At 43.2% G+C, this 24,632-nt stretch overlaps 1 protein-coding gene across 1 annotated transcript; it reads right to left on the reverse strand.

Moving 5' to 3' along the window:
- Positions 1 to 5,143, reverse strand: LOC134868176 (uncharacterized). Its single transcript, XM_063889104.1, has 9 exons — positions 4,580 to 5,143; positions 3,718 to 3,930; positions 3,299 to 3,434; positions 2,555 to 3,024; positions 2,057 to 2,367; positions 1,711 to 1,886; positions 1,175 to 1,347; positions 751 to 965; positions 1 to 568 (listed from the first exon to the last, which is right to left on the reverse strand). The coding sequence occupies exons 1-9, from the start codon at positions 4,864 to 4,866 to the stop codon at positions 309 to 311; spliced, it is 2,241 nt and encodes a 746-aa protein (XP_063745174.1). The 5' UTR covers positions 4,867 to 5,143; the 3' UTR covers positions 1 to 308.
- Positions 5,144 to 24,632: the final 19,489 nt, after the last annotated feature.

Raw genomic sequence — 24,632 nt, forward strand, 5'->3', positions numbered from 1 at the left:
ATGAAATAAATGAATGAATGTGAAATAAATATGAACCATATATTGGTATTGACTTAATAAAACTACACAGGTAAAGGAAACGTAACATTCCATTCCATAAAAAGTGTTTAACAAAGTGAAATAACAGAGGAAAAAGTATTAAACACACATGTAAATGTCTTACCTGTGTAGCTTTACTTATTGACTTTTATTGAGTCAATTCCAATATGTGGTATACATTTCAAATGAATAGCTGCATCAGAAAAATATTAAAACATTTAAAGAAATAAATGTTGACACGTTGAAAACTTATTTCCACCACTGTATATTCATGACCTGCCAAACCCATGAGTGTTCCCTAAAGCAAAGTCAAACTTGTCTTTAAAGAGTTCATATGACACATGTAGCGGCAACCTGATGCAGTTGACACATGTGTTGGCCATAGGGAACAATGGTGTCGAGGCATAGTCGTCCTCTCCCTTGTGAATGAACTCCACAGAAGGTGTTGGGGAAAAGCCGATGGGTGGCACCACAGAGGCTCCTGTTGCGAAGGCCAATATTTTTTGTAGTTTGGATGGCCCTTCTTCTTCTATACAAAAAAACAGAAAAACAATTTAAGTGGTAGTTGGTCTAATTAACATGTTTATTGAACATCTCTTGAGTTATTATCATTAGCTGATGATGGCATGTATTTTTTGTAGGAAAATCTATTTTTAAAGTAAAAATATAAATAGATGCATCATTTTACGAGTAGTATAAACTATCAATTACCTTCTGCATCCTGGAGATAGTCTCTCCAGAAGATTACAACCATTTCTTCTGCAGTTCTCTTGTTGCTCCCTTCTGGAGAGAGTGGAATGCTGAAGAGATTGTCCATCTGGTCAGCAGTGAGAAGACTTGCCTCATAGCAAAACAGGGGCTTAAAGCTGTCAGGATGTCTCCTGATTTTTTCAAGAACCCCAAGAGTCTTCAGACCTTCACAGAATCTGTACAAAGTACATGGAAACATTTTACTAATTTTGCATAATTTAAATAGGGTTCCTAATACACTTATGAATTGTCAATTTGTGACTTACTTGTATATACAAATAATAGTTTTAAGTTTTAGTGAAGTTAATCCTACAACATGTTGGTCAATAATTCAAATTCTGATTCCTATTCTGATTAACCTGACGAAATAACCAACACTGAATACCTTTGAAATGGACCTTGGACCCTGTGGACAACCTGAAACATCACTATGTCCTGTACCAGCAGCTCCCTGTCCCTGATTGACTGCACAGGCCTTAGACATCCTGCATTAGCCAGGTACTCAAGTAGAGGTGCCTTTGACTCCTCAAGCTCCTCAACCGTGGTACTTTCAGATACCTAGCATCACAAGGAGCAGCAGGTTGGCTTGTTATGGGGGCTACTTGTTATGCTTATAACTTAACGGTTAAAAAAACAGACACTAGAGGACTGCATAATTACATGATAACAAAAGGTCCCTTAACAGTTGATTGAGGTTCAGGGTTTTTTTCCCACATAGCTACAATGTCACAGAAAACATAGAAATTATAATTGGCTTGTCTGTTGGATTGTGGTGAAATTCAAACTACAACACATGGAAAGTGGGCATTCAGCAATGGACTAGGCAGGACCGATACTGCCTCTCAAAATGTAAAACAGCAAGAGAACATTGTAATATTACCTAATTCTAATGGAATATAACATGTAAAACTACCAACTGACCTTTTTGACTTTCTCAAGGAGTTCTGGGTCAGCTATGTCTTCTACAGCTGGATTTGCTGAACCATCAACAAGAAGCGAAAACACTGTTGGTGACAGGAAGTTTGGTGGTGGACCACCATGCACCAAACTCACTGCAATGGCTCTGCCAGCGTTGTAGTACCGGTCCTCTCTTAGAGCTGCAAAACAATCACATAAAAGGAAATGTAATATTGAAAAATGAGTAAAGACTCATTGCTACATAAAATCATGGATTTTATGTGTTATTAAATACATTGTAGATCAGTTTGCATGTAAAAATCACCATACACTAAAATAGCTATAAAATAAAAAAACAACAAGACATTACCAGTACTGTCAAGAGCGAAGTTCTTGCTGTTTTCTTTTCCCTCAAACATGGCGGATCTGGCAATGGTCTCCATCAGCAGCCTCAAGAATTCCCTCCTTGGCCCTCCTAAATCAATCCCTTCCTCATTTCTCCCCATGTCATCTGAGAACTTTACAGAAATCATCAAGTTTGGGTCGTAGGATACCCTTTGGAAACCCCGCATGGCTCCTTCCCAGACAGCAGAGCGATTTATATTGAACCTGCACTGTCGTTTTGTAATAATTTTGCTTGACAGTTCCAGCAGTATCTCCTGACTCGGGACCTTTTCTGCACTATAAAGACAAAAATTATCAAAAACACAGTAAAGTTACACATTTTAGAATAACCCTTTTTTCGTCATTGCAAGCATCCAAATAATCCTCAATGTGTACGTCACAATAATTTAAAGGTCAATTATCAGATGACATCCTTATTATTTATCCTGATCTCTCACGCTCGCAGTCTGTGTGAGCTACTCACATTGGACACTCCATACTGGCAATAATGGCCTTGTTTAATTCCTCGTCATCTGAGGAGTCGTCAGGAAGAGTTGACACAAGTGCTAAATATGATGAGTAGTCATCATGGCCGCTAGTCCCATGGTTGCCATCACTCCTTGGAAGGCAGCCTCCATCTTGACTGCTTGTGCCAGGGCCGCCATCCACTCCTTCCACTACTAATCTACTCCTTTTAACAGCACTGGTAGCTGGGTGGTTGGTGGCATCATCATTATAATCATCGTCAATACCAGTGCCAGTGCCAGGATTGCCTTCACCATCAATATTGCCAGTACAGGGATCATTATTTCTCATTGCTCTTGAGGCTGCCCTGGTGGTGACACAGCTGCTCATGCCTGCAGGGATTTGCAGGATTTCACAACAATCCTCATCACTGTCCTTAGCAGTTGATCTGTCAGTGGCAGAAAGTTCACTTTCCTCCTCTGAGTCAGTCTTTGAAACAGAAAGAAAGAAAACCCAAAATGATATATCAAAAGCAAAAAAAGCAAGACTTTGAAATTAAATAACCTTAAATAAAAAACAAGTCATTACTAAACCGATTAAAATAGGGAGCCTTTGTTCACAATCTTCTCAATTTAAATTGCTCTATTTGAATTTAATATAAACTTCAAATTGCTATAAGCAGGTAACAGTTAACATTTTCTTTTCAAAAGGTAATTATACTTAATTTAATTAAGTGGTAAAACAAACAAAAAAGCAAACTTACTAAAAGGGTCCTTGATGGTCTTACATACAGGGCTTTGGTTTTAAAAACCTTGTGGATTAGCATCCCATTCAGCTCCTGACCCTCCTGGATCTTAGGGGACACCAACTTATTGCCACAAGACATTACAAGCCGGAGGCTACAAAGAAGATGTAGGATATTACAACAACAAGAAATACTTTACGGCTAAGGGCTTAACAATATGATGTAACAGTATGCTTGTGTTAGTGTGTGTCTGTCTGTCTGTCAGGTTCTTGCTCCTATAAGGTGTGTGACTGAATCCTGTACATTTTGAGCCAAATTCAACTTTTATGTGTTTTTATAAATGATGATTGCAATTTGAAACTATGTTTTAAAAGTGCTCTTTAAATAAAGATTATTGTATTATTAACAACGCAAGAAGGAAAAAGAAAAAGGTTTACCTGACGTCCTCCGGAATATGCTCACCAAAGCCTTGTCTGATACGATCAATAACAGTCCGGTGGTCCCAGGCCTTCTGGAACTCAAAGGCACTGAGGATATGTCCATGTTTGTGTAACCGTACCTTTGGACGTTGTTTGCACACTACATCCAATGATGGATTGGGGAGTAGTATCACGTCCTTATTGAAATGGCCATGCTGCTGTGCCCTAGCTCTGAAATAAGAATGTATTATGCATTATAAGTCTACTATTCGACTACATGAAGGCAGACAGTTAAGTCATACTGCTATAATAAAACAATAATGAGAAAACAGTAAGTCAGGGTACTAAAGTATAATCAGTTTTCCCCTTAATTAAAAACGATAAAACGAGCAAATGTTTTTTTTCCCCGTTTTAAACCAAAAATTAAGTGCATCTGAGTCACCAGCACAGGTCTCCTACTGTGAAGGTTATAACAATGTTAATGTTATTATTATTATTGTTAATAATAATGATAAAACCGACAATGCTCTTCATTTGGGAAGGAAATAACAGTTTCCACATTATTAATTAATGCCACTGAACTAAAATAATATAACTTTATTTAGCACACTAGCTAGCTAACTTCCGCTTACTCTGGAGCTAATAGCCTGGTTCTCCTGGCAGTAAAGTTATCTCACATATCATTTTTATTAACTTCAGTCAAGTTTTGTCTCCAATACGCAAGCAAAAGTAGAAAAATTAAAATGACATCAGACCAAAACACTCAAAATGTTGTTTTTTTCGTTTTTGAAGTGAAAACGGATTGACAGTCTGTTAGCAGTGGAAACGATGTTCATGCTATATATAAAGATAATTTCAAACTCCGGATATTTATAATTACCTTGTTTTCCTCGTGCCAGATGTCCATGTGCCAAAGCAATGTTGTGCTTGATAACGTGGTGCACAATCTCTCCTAAGAGGAGCTGTAGCTGGCCGCTGCCCGCTGCGGGATGGGAAGAGCGATGCTAGGTGACCGTCCACGGTGTCCTCACCTCGAGTTGGAACGGTCGGTTGCTGCACCATTGTGGTTGCACTTGACAGCGTTCTAATGGTCTCCGCTGAGGCCAATATAGTGTTGAGCAACGCTGCTGCCTCAGTTAGGCTACGTGCGGGCTGTTGAGAAGACATCGGTGTAGCGAACCAACAAAGAATAGTATTTCGCCTGTATTTTGCAATGCGCTGTTTGTTCTCAACCGTTTCCTGTTTAATTGGAACGCCTTCCGTTTCAAGTGAAATGCCTTCCGTTTCAAGTGAAATGCCTTCCGTTTCAAGTGAAATGCCTTCCGTTTCAAGTGAAATGCCTTCCGTTTCAAGTGAAATTCCTCTCACACAACATACTGAAATTCCTCTCACACAACATACTGAAATTCCTCTCACACAACATACTGAAATTCCTCTCACACAACATACTGAAATTAATATATACATTTAAAAAAATATTTTCACGGGTGTGTGAGAGCGTTTCATATGTGTGTGTGAGAGCGTTTCATATGTGTGTGTGAGAGCGTTTCATACATGTGTGTGAGAGCGTTTCATATGTGTGTGTGAGAGTGTTTCACATGTGTGTGTAAGACCATTTCACATGTGTTTATGAGAGCTTTTGGTTTCAGTTGTGTGTGTGAGAGTGTTTCACATGTGTGTGTGAACGGTATTTCTGAATAATGTCCCTAGGGGCGCCTCATAAAATACAGTGGTTGCTGCATTTGGTAGGCTAAAGTGGCGGCATGCAAAACAAAACACTGAGTCACAGGAAACAGAGTATTCAAGCCACTGATGTAGATCATACCAACTGGCCTGGAAACTACGCTTCCTGCCTCCCATGATGGTGGAAGGGAAGGTCTTAATCTGTGGCTGCACTGGACAGTCATCCCTGCACATGCTGATATCTGGAAGAAGAAGAAGAAGAAGAAGAAGAAGAAGAAGAAGAAGAAGAAGAAGAAGAAGAAGAAGACTTTTGACTTTTACAAAAACACTTTATTACATGTTTACATCAAGTACAACAAGAATCTATTTACCTAGAATAGGTAAATAAAAAGCTAAGCCTTAAAAACTTGTGTAAAGTGCAAATCGTCGTTAACCACCGAACATACAATGTCTTTATAACACCACCGTTGTTTAAAAGCTTCCAAGTCCCCAATGTGTTTATAAAAACGATGCTCTAGCCAGAGTCTGGCTCTGATGTTGCACAGCCAGATCGCTTTTGCTTCTTGTCCCTTTTTGTTTTCCACTCTGTTCTTCCTACTTAGGTATATAGCCATTTTAGCCTCACCAGAGAGGTAGTTTAGGAGCTGCCACTTTTCTTTGTTTGTCTTTTTGTATGGCGCTCCCATGATAAACACGCTCTCTGTAAAAGCTATACTAAAAAGACTAAAAACCAATGTTAAAAGAGAGAAGAAACCCGTGAGTCTCTGGCACTCTGTAAAAACATGGAAAACAGTCTCTCTAAAACCACAAAATGGACAGTTGTTACTGACAGCAGGATTGATGACAGAGATAAAAGAGTTGGAGGCGATAGCGCCGTGTAAAATTCTCCACTGGAGGTCGGCAGTACGTTTCTTTAAGGGGGGTTTGTACAGAATCCTCCACTGTGGGCCTGGTCCGTTTCCGGCACCCAGTCTAGTGCTCCACACAGTGGAGGCCCTGTCCTTCAGTCCATTTTTGTTGATAGCTTTTACAATGTTCGTGTATATAGTCTTTTTGTCAGCTTTGTGTATGCTCATTTTCTCTGGGTTTGCAACCTTGAGCAGGGGGCCCGTCAGCTCTCCGAGCCCTGGGCTCAGGTATATCTCCGGGAAAGGGTCTGTTGGGTCTGGTTTGGCTCTGCCCTGTCCGTAGCTCCTTAACAGTCTCTGCTCCTCAGCGCAGAGGCTCCGGCTCCAGAGTTGCAGGATCCTCTGGGCCACCCGGACAGAGTGTAGACCCAGCAGAGAGCCCAAGGCCCGGGCGTCGCTCAGCTCCGGCCCCGCTGCTTCCACCACCTGCTGAAGGCTCAGGGTCCCAGATCTGCGCAGCACCACCGCCAGTCCTGGTGTCTCGCTGCAGCTAACGTCCAGCCTGGCTCCATGAATCAGAGGCTCTTCTAACAACCAGTGCAGAGAGTCAGTCTTTGGACACCTTCTATGGTTAAAAAGGGCCCAAGACTTAAAAACACCTTGATAAAAGGGAGGTAACCCACTTAACTTTAAAATGGTTAAATCAGTTAAAAACAGAGCAGCATCCAGCCCCAGGTTACTCACGCGTCTTAGAATGCAGCTGCTCACATCTCTCCACACCAAATCAGCCGGGCCGGTAAGATACCTTTGCAGAAACTGCACTCTAAAGGTGGCTGTTCGGCTGGCCAGGTGGACAAGGCCCTGTCCCCCCTCTCTCTAGGTAAAAACAGCACCCCCTGTGGCACCCAGTGTAGCCCATCCCAAAAGAAATCTACCAATCTCTTTTGAATTTGGGCCAGTAGGCCTGAGGGAGGGTCTACACAGGTGAGGCGGTGCCACAGTTGGGATGCCACAAGGTTGTTTAAAACCAACACTCTACCTTTAAAAGACATCTGCGGTAGCAGCCACTTCCATTTGGACAGTTTTTCCTCAATTTTCTCTGTGACGTTCTCCCAGTTCTTCTGGACTATATTTGTGTTCCCTACAAACACCCCCAGGTACTTTATGCCATCTCTTTTCCATGTCATTCCCTGGGGGAGAACTGGGAGACCGCCACGCCACTCACCGACAGCGAGGGCCTCGCTCTTCTTCCAATTGACCCTCGCTGCCGATGCTGAACCAAAATCTGTCACAATATTGGTTAAAATGTCTGCATCCCTCTGGTCACTAATAAAAACAACAATGTCGTCCGCATACGCAGATAAAACCGTGCTTCCATTAAAACCAGGTAAAAACAGCCCTTGTAATTTAGAGCGTATTTTGCAGAGGAGGGGTTCTAGGGAGAGTGCATAGAGCATCCCAGACAGAGCACAGCCCTGCCGGACCCCTCTACACACTCTAAAAGGAGCACACAGCCCACCGTTGAACTTCAGCACACTCTCAATCTTATTGTACAAGACTTTGATCTTAGCTATGAAACCAGCGCTGAACCCAAACTTCTCCATTACTTTCCAGAGGAAGCTGTGCTCAACGCGGTCAAAAGCCTTTTCCTGATCTAGAGAAATCAGACCAGTATCAATGCCCAATGAGCTGGAGACCTCCAAAACATCTCGAATCAGGTGAACATTGTCCACCATGGACCTGCCGGGCACACAGTAGGTCTGGTCCCGATGGATGACCTGCTCAATAGCTCTCCCCAACCTGGTGGCCAAAGCCTTGGACAGAAGCTTGTAATCCACACACAGCAAAGACACAGGGCGCCAGTTTTTGATGTCCTGCAAGTTCCCTTTTTTTGGCAGCAGCGTGATCACCGCTCTGCTGCAGGACATTGGCATAGAGCCAGAGGCCAGACTCTCGTTAAAAACGTCTAACAGGTCATGAGACAAGATGTCCCAATAGGCTTTAAAAAACTCAACCGAGAGGCCGTCGATACCAGGAGCCCGCCGTCCCTGCATGCCTTGCAGTGCGGCCTGCAACTCCTGCGTTGTCAACGGCCCTGCGAGCTGTGAGTTGGCCTCCTCAGAGACCTGAGGTAGTTCTGCACAAAACTCCTCTGACAGCGTTTCGTCCTCGTTATATTCACTCGTGTAGAGGGTGGAATAAAAACTCACAGCTCGCCTCCTGATCTGGCTTGGCTCTGTTAATTCCTGCCCTGTGTCTGACAGCAGTGAGTGGATTACCCGCCTCTGTCCATTCTTTTTCTCCAGGCCAAAGAAGAAACTAGTGGGGGCATCCATCTCGTTTATGTTTAAAAACCGGGACCTGACCAGTGCACCCTGAACTTTAACGTCCAGCAGGCTGGCTAGAGCCATCTTTTTCTCTTTGAGGATTTCAATATATCCTCGATCTCCTGTGGACTCGCTTATTGTTTCTAGTTCCACTATATCACTCTCCAGGTCTTTCATAGATCTGATGTTGTCCTGTGTGACATTGAGGGTGTGCTGTTGACAGAGCATTCTTATCTCAGTCTTACCATGGTCCCACCACTGCCTAAGACTGCTAAACTCTCCCTTCCTCTGTCTAAAAACACTCCAGAAATAAGTGAGGGCCTCTTTAAAATGTTTATCAAATGTTAAAACCGAATTAAAATGCCAATAAGCACTTCTCGGTAAAACATTTCTAATAAAAACATTACATAGAAGCAAAGAGTGATCTGTAAAACCAGCAGGGAGTATAGTGCACATTTTAAAAGTGTTAAAATGATGCTTAAAGCAATAAATGCGATCTAGTCTGGCTGATGAAATCCTATTCTCTCGGATGTGGGACCAGGTGTACTGCCTATCGTCTGTGTGCATCCTTCTCCATACATCCACCAGGCCGTGGGAGTGGACCAGCTGCCTCAGAGCATGCTGGGATGCTGGATGCGGCTCTGCATGGTTGCGATCTAAAGATGCATTTTCCGTACAATTAAAATCCCCACCCAAGAATAAAAAGTCCTCCGTGGCACAGCCGTTTAAAACATCATTAACTTTTTGTAAAAACAGCTTCCTCTCTGCACCGTTTGTTGGAGCATACACATTTATAAAAACAGCCGTAAAAAGGTCAAACCTTGCTTTTATTAAAAGCAACCTCCCCTTGATAAACTGCTCGACCTCCAGTGAGACAGGATTAAAAGACTTGGAGAGAAGGAAGCCCACCCCTCCACTGAGAGAGGTGCTGTGGCTTAAAATGACTTCCCCCTCCCACTCTTTTTTCCACTCATTCTCATTACCAACGTCGCTGTGCGTCTCCTGTAAAAAAAGCACGTCGACATGTTTTATACTTGCTGTTTGATAAATTAGCGCCCTCTTTCTTAGCTCTCTGGCTCCATTGACGTTCAGGCTTCCCACTCTAAAAGTGTCCATTGTGAGTGAGGTAGTGCATACAACAATAAAAACAAATAAGTTAAATAAAACACACATAAGGGGTTTTAACTTCATTGCTGCTTATTTGTTTTCGTACTTTATGCACCAGTTTCTTTAGTCTCCAAGCTTCCTGTTCTGTGAAGGCAGACTCCTCTTTTCGACTAAGATGGAACTTGGCCGAAGAACAAAAAACAACCAAATCAGGGAAATAGTCTTCCACAACTACCCCATGCTGGTTCTTTGTCTGCAGTAGATAGTTTTTTATCATTTCCGCTGTGTACATTTTTCCCTTTTGACTGTCACTGAACCCTATCACGTCACTGCCGTCTGACACACACTCATCCCCACTCTCATCTGTCTGCCCTTGCTCTCTTCCTTTCTTTCCCTCGCTCACCACTTTGCTACTCTTTCTAAGAGTAGGTGCGTTGTTCCTCGTGCTTCTGCGTTTATTGGCAGTCTTTTTTGTTGTTGCTATTGCTGTTGCCACCTCTTCATCCTCCATCTCAGCAATCTCCACCTGCTCACCCCATGTTTTCCTCTCCTCTCCTGTTTTCACCATATTGTCCTCCTGTGTTTGGCAGACTTCACCCGTCTCTACCATTTTTTCGATTACCTCAGTTTTTTCTTGTGTTTTTTTCACCATTTTTTTTTCTTTTTCTCCCACCACCTGATTTTCTTCACCTCTACACAAAACCACAACCTCCCTTTCGTGAACATCCTTACCATCACCCACACCCTGTGCAACACCCCCGCATGCCCCGTCAGACACAGCAACAGCCGGCTGCTCCGGCGCAGCGGCGCTGTCAGCAGCCGCGGCCGCCTCCGGAGGGGAGCCCCCCACTGCCACAGCGGCCACATCAACAGCCACCGTCGCTGGAGACACCCCTCCCTCAGCAGCTGCCGCCGCCTCCGGAGGGGAGCCCCCCACCACCACAGCAGCCGCGTTAACGGCCACCGTCGCTGGAGACACCCCTCCCTCAACAGCAGCCGCCGCCTCCGGAGGGGAGCCCTCAACCACCACGGCGGCCGCACCAGCGGACACCGCCGCTGGAGACACCCCACCTTCAGCAACCGCAGCCGCCCGCTGCTCCACTACAACCGGCCCGGCCGCAGCCGGCCCCGGCGCGGAGGCAGAAGTGACATCCGGACCAGGCGGAGCCGAGTCCCCGCAACCAAAACACTTCATAACCGATGAGGTTGCAAAAATCACGTAGTCATAATCATCTACTTTAACGTGAAAACGGAGGTTGAGCTCCGCGTTCCGATTGTTAAGTATCATATAGACTTGCCTGCGATGAGACACCACGTGCTTCAGTAACTGAGACTTACACCCAGACAGCATCTTCTTCACCGGAGAAACAAGTTTCCCGTGTCTGGATAGCTCTCTACTGAGGAACTCATCAGTTATGAAGGGAGGGACGTTGGATAAAACCACTTTGGTTGCAGGGAGCGTCAGCGGCTGCACCCGCACAAACATTTCACTCACCGTGATGCCTGTCTCGATAACGCGGTTCACTTTCTCCACCTGGTCCAGAAAGATCACGACCGCACTGTTCATCCGCGCCAGGGACTTAATGCTGCTGTGTCCGACCTTCTCCCCCACAGCCAGCCCGATATCCTCCACAGTGCATGGGAAGCCGGCCGATATTTTGATGCCGTGCTTCCGAGTGAGTCTGGCAAAGTCTCCATTCACCATGGCGTCAGACGCCGGCCGGCGAGACACCGGCAGGAGAAGCCCGCAAAACACCCCAAAAACAGCACCAAAAGACCCAAAATTAAGCAAAGTAAACTATCACCGATAAACTATATTAAACTAACACCCATAAACAAGTAAAAACGGAAAAATTTAACTATTAAACGTCGCTCTTTTCTTTCGCTCACACTCCGAAATCTCCCAGCATGCACCGGAAGAAGAAGAAGAAGAAGAAGAAGAAGAAGAAGACACACTTTACTCAGAGTTTCACTGTGTATGATGGTGGCCAGAGTAGGTATTGCAACTATGCTGCTCACTGAAATTGTTGCCAATTCAATCTTTTCATGAATGTTTACCAAGTAGGCCTAATAAACTCATTTTTACTAACTAGTATGTAAAGTATGTATTCCAGCTGCAAATATATATTTTTTTATTCAAAATGGTGGACATGGAGAAGATCCCCCTTGTCAAGTATGAAAGGTGCAATTTTCCCTGTCATAATGAATACTTATTTGATGGTGGTGGTAAATATTCATGAAAAGGGTAACATTTGTGAATGGGCAGCATGAGTTCTGGAAAAAAAACTACTAAAAATACTACACAGTACACGTTTAAATGCAAAAAAATAGATTAATCACCAATTACTATTTGAGCCATTAGCCTATTCAAAGAGTTCACACATTATATGGACAGGACATCGTGACCTGCATTTACTGCTCTCTCTCTCTCTCTCTCTCTCTCTCTCTCTCTCTCTCTCTCTCTCTCTCTCTCTCTCTCTCTCTCTCTCTCTCTCTCTCTCTCTCTCTCTCTCTCTCTCTCTCTCTCACACACACACACACAAACCTGATGGTGCAACAGCATTGGGCCTGCTCCACATGCCTGCTGCTGACTGACTTGCCATCCCTGCAAATCCCTCCATTTCTGCCTCTCTCTGTCTAGGTTCTGACTGCTCTCCATCCTCCTGCTCTCTCTCCTCATGCTCTCTCTCCTCCGGCTCCTCATGCTCTCTCTCCTCCGGCTCCTCATGCTCTCTCTCCTCCGGCTCCTCCTGCTCTTCCTGCTCTCTCTCCTCCTGCTCTCTCTCCTGTTCTCTCTCCTCCGGCTCCACCTGCTCTCTCCCCTCCGGCACATCTCCCTCATTCTCTCTATTCCTCTTCCCGATAGGAACGAAAAAGGACCGCATGTCCTTATTCCGTTTCATGACTGGGTTCACAAAAAGTGATCGTTTAGTGGTTATTATCTTAATGGTTGGGGATAGATACAACAATAATGGGGAGTCGTGGTGACCAGGCATGAATTACAGTTGGTCTCAGACGGTATGATCATAGCAATGTGTTAGCCTGCTAATCAGACATACAAACACATATTAAACTATACATTGCATGCATTAAAATACGTTTAGCATAACAGTCTAGTTTCCTGCACTATGCTACGCGACATCACAGCCACCAGACTGTAGTGTTTATCTCGGACTGCTCGTGAACAAGACCTAGGCTACCATTGCCCTAGATACCGGTATAATACGCTAAAAATAGACAATAGTTTGTTTACTCACTTAAATGGCTTCGCTAATTCTTACAAACATCACATCAGCAGCAATTTGGCGAAGTCTTAAGTTCTGACAAGGATATTCCCGTAACAGTAACACAGCCATAAGTGCCAAAACCGAATGCATTGCCACCACTCTGTTTAAATCGGCTTATTCATCGAGTACAGTAACTTTAAGAAATAAATTGTTTCCTCACCTCATCCGCGTTGTAATCCAACCCCATTCAAGTCCTGCGTGATAGTCCGACAAAGTTTTAGAAGAACTATTCAAGCTCAAGTCTGCAGATCCATCGATCGGCTTCTTGCAGCAGGAAGAACAGGCAGCGCGTGCCGTGCAGGGCCAGTGGCAGCAGCTCAGTCACAACTGGACAACTGACTCTCCTAGTCCCTTCCTGTGTGTGTTGCGCTTGGAATCCGTCAATGCACTTTGCAGACTCGTTCCGCTCTTCGCGCCAGCTGTTAAAAAATATTTTTTTATATGCCTATCATTGGCTGCTCGGCACAGGGGCCATAGGGGGGGCCAGGACCAATTCTACAGGGGCCCTGGCCCACTCTGGCCCCTGTCTAAAAACGCCCATGGATATAGACGTTATTGACTTTACCTGCTGTGATGCTTCACCTGAGCTGGTAGCTCTATCACCCAGTCCATCCTCATCCATCTTTGCGTTTGAATTGACGCATGCGCGTTTGGGAGAATCATGGTTCGATTACTTTCCCCTGTGACCTAAGTGACGTCATTTCAACACTTTTCGATTCGTACCCACACACTTGAATTCGTGTCCACAGGAAAGATTTGTCGTAGAAATTAGAGTTCGTAGTCGTAGCTTTTAGATTCATACTCGCATAAAAACAATCCTAACCCTAATTTTGGGTACAACAATTTAATTGACATACAAATGTTTAACATTACGAATACGAATGGCTACAATCATACACACATCTTTTTGACAGCGATCTTACTCCATATAAAAATGACTGAGAAGGCTGTAGAAGAACGCAAGGCTAGACAAATCCAAGCACGCAAATGCAAGCTGTCCCAGCTAACTAGCATGATAAAGCAAATTGAGCAATTAATGGAAGATGATGCAAATGTCGACACTGTAAAAAATAAATTGCGTGTTGACTTTAGTAGTTTGCATCAAGAGTTGTCCAACCTAAATTCTGGTTTGCAACAATTCATGGATGAGGATGAATATGCTGATAATCAAAAGAATTGGTTTGATCCTAAAGATAAATCAATGGATGATTTCTTCTGGAAATGTGAGGAATGGATGAAAGAGGTCATGAAACGCTCAGTGCAGGCTGAAGAGTGTGATGAACAAGTAACACACACAGATAACAGGTCTACATCATCAAAATCGACTACTGAACGTACAAGTAGACGCGGATCACTATTTGGAAGCGAGTGGTCAGCTTCTTCCTCAGTCAGAATAAAGGCAGAAATGGAGCGTGCATCTTTAAATGCAAAGGCTGCTGCTTTAAGGGAGAAGTTGGCCATAGAAAAGGAAGAAGCATATTGGCATGCAGAAAAGGGATACAGAGAAGCAGAGCACAAAAGAATAGAAGCCGCCATAAAGGCTAGAAAAGAAATGCATGAAATGCAGACTGCTCTTGCTGAGTCAGATATGAATGCACACAAGCAGGCACGAGCATCATTGACATTGATGAACAGGTTGGCGAAACAGAGGTAAAAACTACTTTTCAACTACCATCACAGCACGTCATAACTAACCCCGACGTTAACCCTTTGTTGACGGCCCATGTAAATTTGGTTCGATATCGAACCATGACGTCTTCGCCGTGTTTGAATCACGCATTTAACCTCACCGATTAAAAAAACTATGTAGATATGTTGTCAACACCTAGCCAATCACTGTCAAGTAGTTGAGTTCGTTTTGATAGCCTATTGGCTGAGTTATGTCATTTTACATCTTGTGATCGTCCCGCCCTAGAAAGGTTCGCGTGAATCGCCAGGTGAATCGCGTTTGGCTCATTTCGCGGCTGCACACTGAATGAACATGTCAGATCGTAGGCATCCTCAAGTGCGTTTTTCAGCTGCTGAGGTGGCAGAAATGTGTTGTCAACACACAAATGATGACAATAGCGGTGAAGACAGTGAAATAGGAGGTATATCCAGTGGAGAAGAGTACGAGTTGGACCGTGAACTGAATGAAGACTTTCATGACGACGACGACAACGATGATACGTGAGTAAACAAATAAAGTTCTTGAAACTCAAGATTGTATTTTAGACTACTTACAGCTTCATAAAACATTATAGTTTCGAGGGATAATACTCAGAGTAGACTCTGCCTTTTGTATAATGTGTTTTTTTGTCTGTCACAACAAAAAAAATCGTGCCTGGTGATTGTTTATTTTTGATCGCGCTTTATAGTGATGCGCGGGCAAAACCCGTGGGTCCCGCGGGCTAGCCCGTGGGTCGGGCGGGCCGGGTTGTTTTTTCCGTGGAAAATGCGGGTAGCGGGCGGGTCGGGTAAAAATTATTCCAGCTATTATAGTTATATGTATCCGTTCATATGCTTGTCTTTTGTGTAAGGATAAAATGGGGTTTTCTCCCTCTCTTCCCGCTCCGTCTCATGCACCGCACACAGGCAGCACGTCAGAAGGCAGCAGCAAGCTGCGAGCTATGCCTCCTGTCAATCATTTGTTTAGCGAAAATAATAGCCTGCCGTGCATCTCCTCATAATTGTGAGCAAAACCCCTCGTTAATAGGCCTACCGTTTGGCAAATCACGACGTAAACTCATTGGTATCTTTTTTTTTTTTTTTCTCCCATTTTCGCGGGTTGGGTCGGGTTGGGTTAAAAAATCAGAGCGTAATTTTGCGGGTCGGGCGGTGCGGATTGGCTGTCACGATGGGTTGGGTTGGTGCGGGGGTTAAAAATCCTTAACCCGCGCATCACTAGCGCTTTATCTCTCGCGGGTAAATTAGCCCTTTGCCAACATTGTAGCGTTGTTAGCATATGCCATGGGCATGTCTGGATGAAGAGCTGAATATAGGATTGAATAAATAAATAAATATCAGTGTTACTCGTTCTGTTTAGTTCCAGAAATGTCTATTTTTGCTCCCTATAAGAAAGTAATGGCATATAAGAAAGTAATGGGATGCCTAGTAAGTAGCAACCTTCTCTGACTGAAAGTAGCCTTGAGCTAGGTTTTGAACAACTTGTATTTTTGTTCTCAACTTCTAGACAGAAAGTAGCCTAATGACATTTAGTAAGTAAGCAACCTTTCTGCTACAACTTTTCTGACTGAACTTAGCTTTGACCTAGGTTGTGAACAATTTGCTTTTTTTTTTTTAATCTCAACTTCTAGAAAGAAAATAATGACATGTAGACAGTGGCAACTTTTCTGCTACCACCTTTTCTGACTGGAATTAGCCTTGACCTAGGTTGTGAACAACTTGTATTGTTTTTTTTATATCTCAACTTTTAGAACTCAACTTTCTCCTGGTTCTGCCACCGACTCAGAGGAGGATGAGCCTGAGCCTGAGCCTGAAAGGGAGGCACCAGAAGAAATGCCAGAGCGACCGCGCGCAGGGAGAGGACGAGGGAGAGGACGAGGGAGAGGGAGAGGGAGAGCTGCACATCGAGTGAATCAACCTGTTGTCCAGACATCTAGCTATGATGATCCAGACATGCCCAACCAGTTGCCATCTTTCCGTCCTGTACGCCAGCCTGGTGTTCACCTAGATGTACCAGTAACACGAGGTACCATGACCAAAGCCATAGATTTTTTTCAACTTTTTTTTACTGATGCCCTCCTGCTACAAATCTGCACCTACACAAATGCTTATGCCTGGGAGGAAATACTCAGAAAGCCCTATTATGGTGGCACAGATGGTACATGGAAAGAAACCAGTCCAGATGAATTGGCACGACTGGTGGCCCTTGTAATGTTTTGTGGCCTTGTCCCAGTTAGTTCTTTTTACAGATACTGGAGCACCAAAACCCTGTACCATGGCCTGTGGGCACGCAGCATAATGTCAAGAGACCGGTTCAAAGCATTGATGGCAATGCTCCATGTTGTAGATCATGGTGCTGAAGATGAGCGTGATAAACTACGTAAAATCACTGGCCTGTTAGAGACTTTCAAGGTGACGTGTAAAGCACTTTACCAACCATTCCAGCATGTTGCTGTGGATGAAAGAATGGTGAAATCTAAACATAGGTCTGGTATTCGCCAGTATATAAAGAACAAACCCACAAAGTGGGGAATTAAGCTCTGGGTGTTAGCTGACAGTTTGAATGGTTATACTTATGACTTTGACGTTTACACTGGCCGAAATGTTAATGCTGCACCTAGTGAAAATGGTTTGGGGTATGATGTAGTGATGAGACTCTGTAGCTCTCTTGCACACCAGGGGTATCATGTGTACTTTGACAACTTTTACACATCCCCAAAACTAGTAAAGGACTTGTTTCAGCTCCAGATGCCTTCTTGTGGGACTGCAGCTGAAAACAGAAAAGGTTTCCCTGACTCAGTAAAGAAAGGGAAGCAGTGGGTGAAAGGGAAAGATAGGGGAGCTATGAGGTGGGTCCGCGATAACTGTTGTTTGGCATTGCAGTGGAAGGACAATAGGCCTGTGACCCTTCTGTCATCTATCCACTCAGCAAATGAGTTCCTGCATGTGCAAAGGAGAGAAAAATTCGCACACAGGTGGCATTGTATTAGAGTGAAACAACCCAAGGCTATACATGACTACAATTTTTTCATGAATGGGGTTGACCGGTCTGACCAGCTTATTGGGCAGAGCACAGCCTTGAGAAAGTGCATGCGATGGTGGAAGACTCTCTTCTTTCATATGATGGATATTGCTGTCGTAAACAGCTTCATATTGTTCCAGATTCACCGGGCTGCAAACCCTGATGTAGCTGCGCTCAAGCGACCACAAAAGTATTCTGTGACCGAATTCAGAGAGGAGCTTGTCCGGCAGCTGGCTGGCCTTGAGGAGTATGGAGAGCCCCCAGTTTATGCTTCTGTACAAAACCCTGGGGAATTTGTCTCTGATCACATTCCTTCTGTCTCTGATACAAAGAGAAATTGTAGAGTCTGCTATGACACCAGCAAACAAGCACTCAAGGTTGTTACAAAATGTGATGCCCCTCAATGCCAGGTCTACTTGCACATAACTCAAGACAAGAATTGTTTTAAAGTATGGCATACAAAGAATTATGAACATAGAAAGAGCAATAAAAACAAAAATGAATTGTGAACACAGAAATTGATTAGTTTTGTTCCTTGATTTTTGTTGATTTATCTTGTCATAATTGTTCATTGACTGCACTTTACATGATTGTTCATCATCAATTAGAAACACTGTCTTAGTTGATTGTTGATTTATTTTGTATTGTTTGTTAAATATAAATAAGAAGAACGTTTTGGTACTGTTTATAGTGATTGACAAGAAAGTATTGTTTATTGCACATGAAAACAGGAGGCACTTCCCATTACCATTGATCTGACATTGAGTGTTCATTTACTATTGATTGTTTATTGGAAATGCACTTACTAATGAATTTACATTTATTATTAGATTTTATTGATTGACTGACATGCCTTTTCATCCTAAATAAGAAGCACTTTTTTAGTTGATGGTTGACTTTTTGTCCATTGCTGCTTATGTTTATTGATTGTTATTTTTCGTGATTGATAATTGCACTTCTTTATTGAGTTACCACATCTAAAAAAAATGACTTAAGCAATATGTTTTGTAATAACTTATGTTTGCAAATAAATCAACTAAATACCATCAAAATTGATGTTGGGTGTTTTGGTGGTTTACAAAAAAAAAGTTAAAATGTACATATTTGGGTTTTTTAGGTGTAAATTTTCAGCGGTCACTAAAAGGTTAACACTTTCTTTTCCAGAAGGATTTGTATTACCTGTCCTAAAGTATAATGAAACATACCATATATAGCTCTGTCTCATTGATATATGGCCAAAATAACTTATTTTGACCATTCTGTCTGGATTTTGAGGTCAAATGTCAAATTGGGCAGTGAAGACATTCTACTCTGTAAAGATTCTATAATTTTCTGCAAACGTACAGGGCATAATGAATTGACCATAACTTTTGAGCAGAAAATGATAAATTGATTCTGTTTTTTTTCATTGAGTAGGGGACAACTTTGCTAGTCTGTCATATACTCTATGTTTTTCCCTATCTACAACAGAAATTAGGGAAAAAATAACATTTCTGTTGAAATCTGTAATTTTTATGATTTTTTCGGATTAATTTTGAGCATATTTATAAAAATAATTATGCTACCTTTACACATAATTATTTATGTTTTATACCATTTTAAAGTGCTCTTTCTTCTGATTACAATGGTGTGTATATTTCATCTCTGCCATGTAGTATGGCCACACAGTAAGGTTATTTGTGCCATGAGGTCATCAAGTGTGGAAAAAATGGAATGTTCGGGGCAGTCAACAAAGGGTTAAACCCATTCTTCAGCCAGCAATGCCTCAAAGAGCCTCAACTGCAAAAGACATGGAACTCAATCGTGGACCTGGGCTTGATAGTCTATGCAAGGCCATCTCTCAGCAAGTCAATGTGACAGAGTATCTGGTGAAGAATCACAACGCTTCATTACTTCCCCATCTCACTATTCCAATATTCAAGGGTGACCCGCTTGAATATAAATCCTTTATCAGATCTATTGAACATGGAGTTGAAGGCCGCACTGGCGACAATCGTGATCGCCTACAATTTTTGCTGCAGTACACAAGTGGACAACCGCACGACTTAGTTAAGAGCTGCATCCACATGGAACCCTCAGCAGGTTATGCTAAAGCAAAACAAATGCTGAAGGAGTTTTTCGGCGACGACTACAAGATAGCAGAAGCTTACATAAAGGAGGCTTTAGATTGGCAGACAATTAAGCCAGAAGATGGCGCCGCACTACAGTCCTTCGCATTATTCCTCACTGGATGCTCAAACACAATGACAGATATTAGCTACATGGAAGACTTGGATAACACAGCTAACATAAAGGCATTGGCTAACAAGCTTCCATACAGACTCAAAGAAACCTGGAGAAAATCTGCCTGTGACCTACAAGAAAAAACAAAGAAAAGAGCGAAGTTCAAGGATTTCGTCAACTTTGTCAACAAGCAGGTTAGATATATGTTACACCCACTCTATGGAAACATAAAAGAAACCACCACAGGCATGAAAGACCCAGTCCGACCAAAACCACAATATGCCGAGACATTCAAACCCAAGAAGGTATTCACAACAGCCGTTGTTCCCGCCGGAATCGAAAACAAAGTCAAGATGGAAAACGACAAGCAAGCAACTTTAAAAACACAACCTGTCACAGTGGACGCAAACAGCAAGCCTTGTGTTTATTGCAAAGGAGAGCAACACAGCCTCACAGTCTGCAGAAAACTCAAGGGCAAGCCACACAAAGAAAAGATTGACTTCTTGAGAGGCAAAGGTTTGTGTTTTGCATGTTTGAAACACGGTCACATGAGTAGCAGCTGCAAAGAGAAAGTTCAATGTGAAGAGTGCTCTCGACTGCATCCCACACTGCTGCACATGTACACTAAAGACTTGCAGGGAGAAACTGCAACAGAAAGTCGTGGACAACAATCTTTATCAAGTGCTCTTGTACAAATGACTGAAACTGTTGGCATCATTGGGGCCGGTAAGGAGGATTGTGTCCTTTCCATTATTCCAGTGTGTGTTAAGGCACAAAAAGGAACCAAGGCAGTGAGAACATATGCCTTTTTGGACCCAGGTAGCTCAGCTACTTTCGCTACAGAGTCACTGATAAACCAACTTAACATGAATGGATGCAATGTTAATATCTCGTTGCGTACTATGGGTAATGAATCTGTTGTGAACACATGCATTGTCACTGGACTGGAAATCAGTAGTCTGGATAGCAACCAGTTTATTGAACTTTCAGAGGTGTATTCACAAAAACACATCCCTGTAACCAAAGATAATATCCCCCGCCAAGAGGATGTTAACAGTTGGCCTCACCTAAAGGAGGTGAAACTTCCCACTATCAAAGCTGGGGTTGGATTACTCATTGGAGCAAATGTTCCCAAGGCGATGGAGCCACTACAAGTGGTCAACAGCGTGGACGATGGACCATACGCCGTGAGAACAATATTAGGCTGGACTGTAAATGGACCGCTCAGGGGTGGAAGTGGTACAATGGAGACAAACAGATTGACAGAAGTCTTTGCTAATCGAACCTCAGTAGCTAAGCTAGAAGAGCTCTGGCAACTGCAGTTCAAGCAGGACTTTCCCGATGCCGGACAAGACGAAGATATCGAAATGTCCAAGGATGATCACAAGTTCGTCAACACGGTGTGTCAATCCGCAAAACTTTCGGACGGTCATTACAGTGTGTGTCTTCCAGTGAGGAACAAGTCATTGTGTATGCCAAACAACAGATCAGTTGCAGCGCAACGGGCTTTGAACTTACGAAAAAGATTCTCTAAAGACGCCAAGTTTTATGCGGAATACGTTGCATTCATGGATGACATACTCAAGAAAGGTCATGCTGTAAAGCTCGACAGTACAGAACAGGAGCCAACTGAAGGGCGGACATGGTATCTGCCTCATCATGGAGTCAGACATCCAGTCAAGCAAAAACTGCGCGTCGTCTTTGACTGTGGAGCAAGCTTTGGAGGGACATCGCTGAACCAACAGCTCCTGCAGGGACCGGACCTGACAAGCTCACTAGTGGGGGTCCTCATGAGGTTCCGACAAGAGACTGTGGCAGTTATGGCTGACGTGGAGGCCATGTTCTACCAGGTCAGGGTCAGCAATGAAGACACGGATCTCCTCAGGTTTCTCTGGTGGCCTGACGGGAACTATGAGCAGGAACTTGTTGAACACAAGATGTTGGTCCACATCTTTCGCGCAACATCATCGCCAAGTGTGGCAACCTTTGCGCTTCAGAAATGTGCAACAGATTTTGAGGAAGAATTCTGTCAGGAAGCTGGCAGAACAGTCAAGAAAAAATTCTACGTAGATGACTGTCTTAAGTCAACTACTGATGAAGACACAGCAATCACCCTTTGCGCCGACCTGAGGAACATGTTGGCAAAAGGTGGATTTCGACTAACAAAATGGTCAAGCAACAGCCGGAAGTTGCTCAACTCAATACCTGAAGAGAAAAAGGCAAGGGTCGCGCCCTTGAAGTCCCCAACCATACCAAGAATGGAACTGACTGCAGCCACAGTTGCAATCAAAATGGACAAGCTTCTGAAGAAAGAGCTCGAACTGGAACTTCACGACTCCATCTTTTGGACAGATAGCACAGCTGTGTTAAAGTACTTGAACAGTGAAAGCACAAGGTTCAAGACTTTTGTCGCTAATAGAATCTCAGCAATCCTGGAGCATTCTCAGACTTCGCAGTGGAGATACGTCAACACCACTCTGAATCCCGCTGATCATGTCTCGAGAGGACAGACTGTTGAAGCATTCCTGAAATGTGAAAGCTGGCTTTCAGGACCAAATTTCTTGCTTTGCTCACAAGATCAGTGGCCCAAGAATCTAGATCCTGGAATGCTGGACGTCAACGACCCAGAAGTCAAAGAGATGTACTCAGATAATGGCACCAACTTCCGGTCTGCCGACAGTGAGTTGAAGAAATCGATCCAAGAGTGGAACACTAAAAAGATCGCAAAACAGTTGCAACAGAAGGGCGTCCAATGGCACTTCAATCCTCCCGCAGGTTCTCACCACGGAGGAAGCTGGGAGCGGCTGATCCGCTCAGTGAGGAAGATTCTGAACATCACAGTGAAGGAACAACTTTTGGATGAAGAAGGTCTCCATACCTTGCTGTGTGAAGCTGAGGCTGTCATAAACAGCAGGCCCATCACAAAGTCATCTTCAGACCTCAATGATTTAGAGGCTTTAACACCCAACCACCTGGTGTTGCTCAAGATCAAACCTGAATTACCACCAGGGGTATTCAACAAGGACGACCAGTACGCTAATCGTAGATGGAGACAGGTCCAGTACCTCGCGGACGTGTTCTGGAAACGCTGGTGCAAGGAATACCTCATGCAGCTTCAAGAACGTCAACGATGGTTCACGCCTGGAAGAAACTTCTGCGTCGGTGATGTGGTGCTGATTGTAGACGACACTTCACCCAGAAATTCATGGCCACTTGGAAGAATTGTGGAAACCTTTCCCGACAAGAAAGGCCTGGTTCGTCAGGTGAAAGTCAAGACCAAGACCAATGAGCTTTGTCGTCCAATAACAAAGCTATGTCTTCTGCAAGAATCAGAAGATAATTGATGAACTGTTTTGAAAGACCCGTTTGGACAGGGCGATGAACAAGAATAAGATTTGTTTATTGTTCTTTAACTACAGTAAAAGTAACATAGCATGTAGGCTCCTTTAATTTAAGTTAAAAGTTTGAGTAATTGTCTTCAAGGGCATTGATTACAATTAGGGGCCGGTAATGTAGGAGCCTAAATGCAGTTTGTTGGTGTTTTGACTTCGGTGGTTCGGTTCATGTTCAAAATGACAGTAAATAATAAATGTGTCATTGAGTTAAAAGGAATGAAGGAATATTTACAATATTTACAGGTTTTAGTTGTTACAGTTCATATTTACAGTAATGTGTTAAGTTAACTACTTATTCATGTTTCAAAGGTGTGTGAATAATTTACATGCATAATGTCTCATTTATATTACTTTTGTAATATTTGGAAATGGGTACTTTGATGTGGCATCTTGGTAACTGTGCCTTTTAATTTTTTTATTTTTTTTTGATACACTCATGGGAGGAGTTTCCGGGGTTAATCTGGGGTCAGTCAGGAAATGCAAGAGTGGAGCCACACAGTTTTTTGACCTCTCTCACTCTCTCTCGATCTTTGGATAAACTGTATAACTTTGTAAAAAGACATTATTTTCTGTGCTTATTTCTTCTTGAATTGAAGTAAACGGTTGAATTTACCGAGTTGTCCTGTGGATTTTTTGATGTGGATTACGACGAGGGAAATTGTTACGAGCGTCAAGCTAAGGCTTCATTCATTGGAAAGCTACATTGCACATACCAGGGGTACATGTTTTTAAGTAAAACGAAAATTGTGCAATGAAATACTTTTGGAGATTATCTTTTAATTTTGCAAACTTGAGCAGCATGAGTTTAAGTCAGCCCAATGTATAACACGTCTGTTATCTTAGCCTATAGTGCTATCTGATATAACTAAAGCAGATGTCCTGTCCTGTATCACATCAAGCAGTTCTCTGCAGTTGATCTGATATCAGATCTATATATAGTCTAGTCTTGTCGGGTTGTCTCAGCTTTAAGTGTTCTTGTAACAGGGTTTAATGAAAATAAAAGTGGATACCCTGGATGCCAAATATGTGTGCATACAACCAGCATGACCCTATCTGTGTCCAAATGGTAGTTTTTTTGCTTGTGCTTCCATTACAGAGGAAGCACCCAGGGAAAATACATCTGTATAAAGTGTGCATGTCAAGATCCAAGACCCCAAAATACTGGGAATGCAGTGCAGGCCAAACTTCCTGTGAGGATGGTAGTTTCCTAGATAAATGTGGACAAACTCATTGTTAACCTTATCTGTGATGCGTTGCTCCCTTTCTCCCTTGTTGAGTCTCCATCCTTCAAAGAACTCATTACAACACATGTGTCGTAATTGTGTGTGTAATGTGTTTGTGTGTGTAATGTGTGTCAACACAACAGAGTAGAGAAA

The sequence above is a fragment of the Eleginops maclovinus genome, chromosome 8, assembly GCF_036324505.1.
Source record: "Eleginops maclovinus isolate JMC-PN-2008 ecotype Puerto Natales chromosome 8, JC_Emac_rtc_rv5, whole genome shotgun sequence".
NCBI classification, from domain to species: domain Eukaryota; kingdom Metazoa; phylum Chordata; class Actinopteri; order Perciformes; family Eleginopidae; genus Eleginops; species Eleginops maclovinus.

Bases quoted from the DNA above. Each gene is read 5' to 3' on its own strand.
- LOC134868176 (XM_063889104.1), bottom strand. From the start codon at position 4,866: ATGTCTTCTCAACAGCCCGCACGTAGCCTAACTGAGGCAGCAGCGTTG. The intron at 3,025-3,298 runs GTAAGTTTGCTT...TCTGTTTCAAAG, and splicing joins GACCATCAAGGACCCTTTTA to ACTGACTCAGAGGAGGAAAG. The intron at 966-1,174 runs GTATTCAGTGTT...TACTTTGTACAG, and splicing joins GTCCAAGGTCCATTTCAAAG to ATTCTGTGAAGGTCTGAAGA.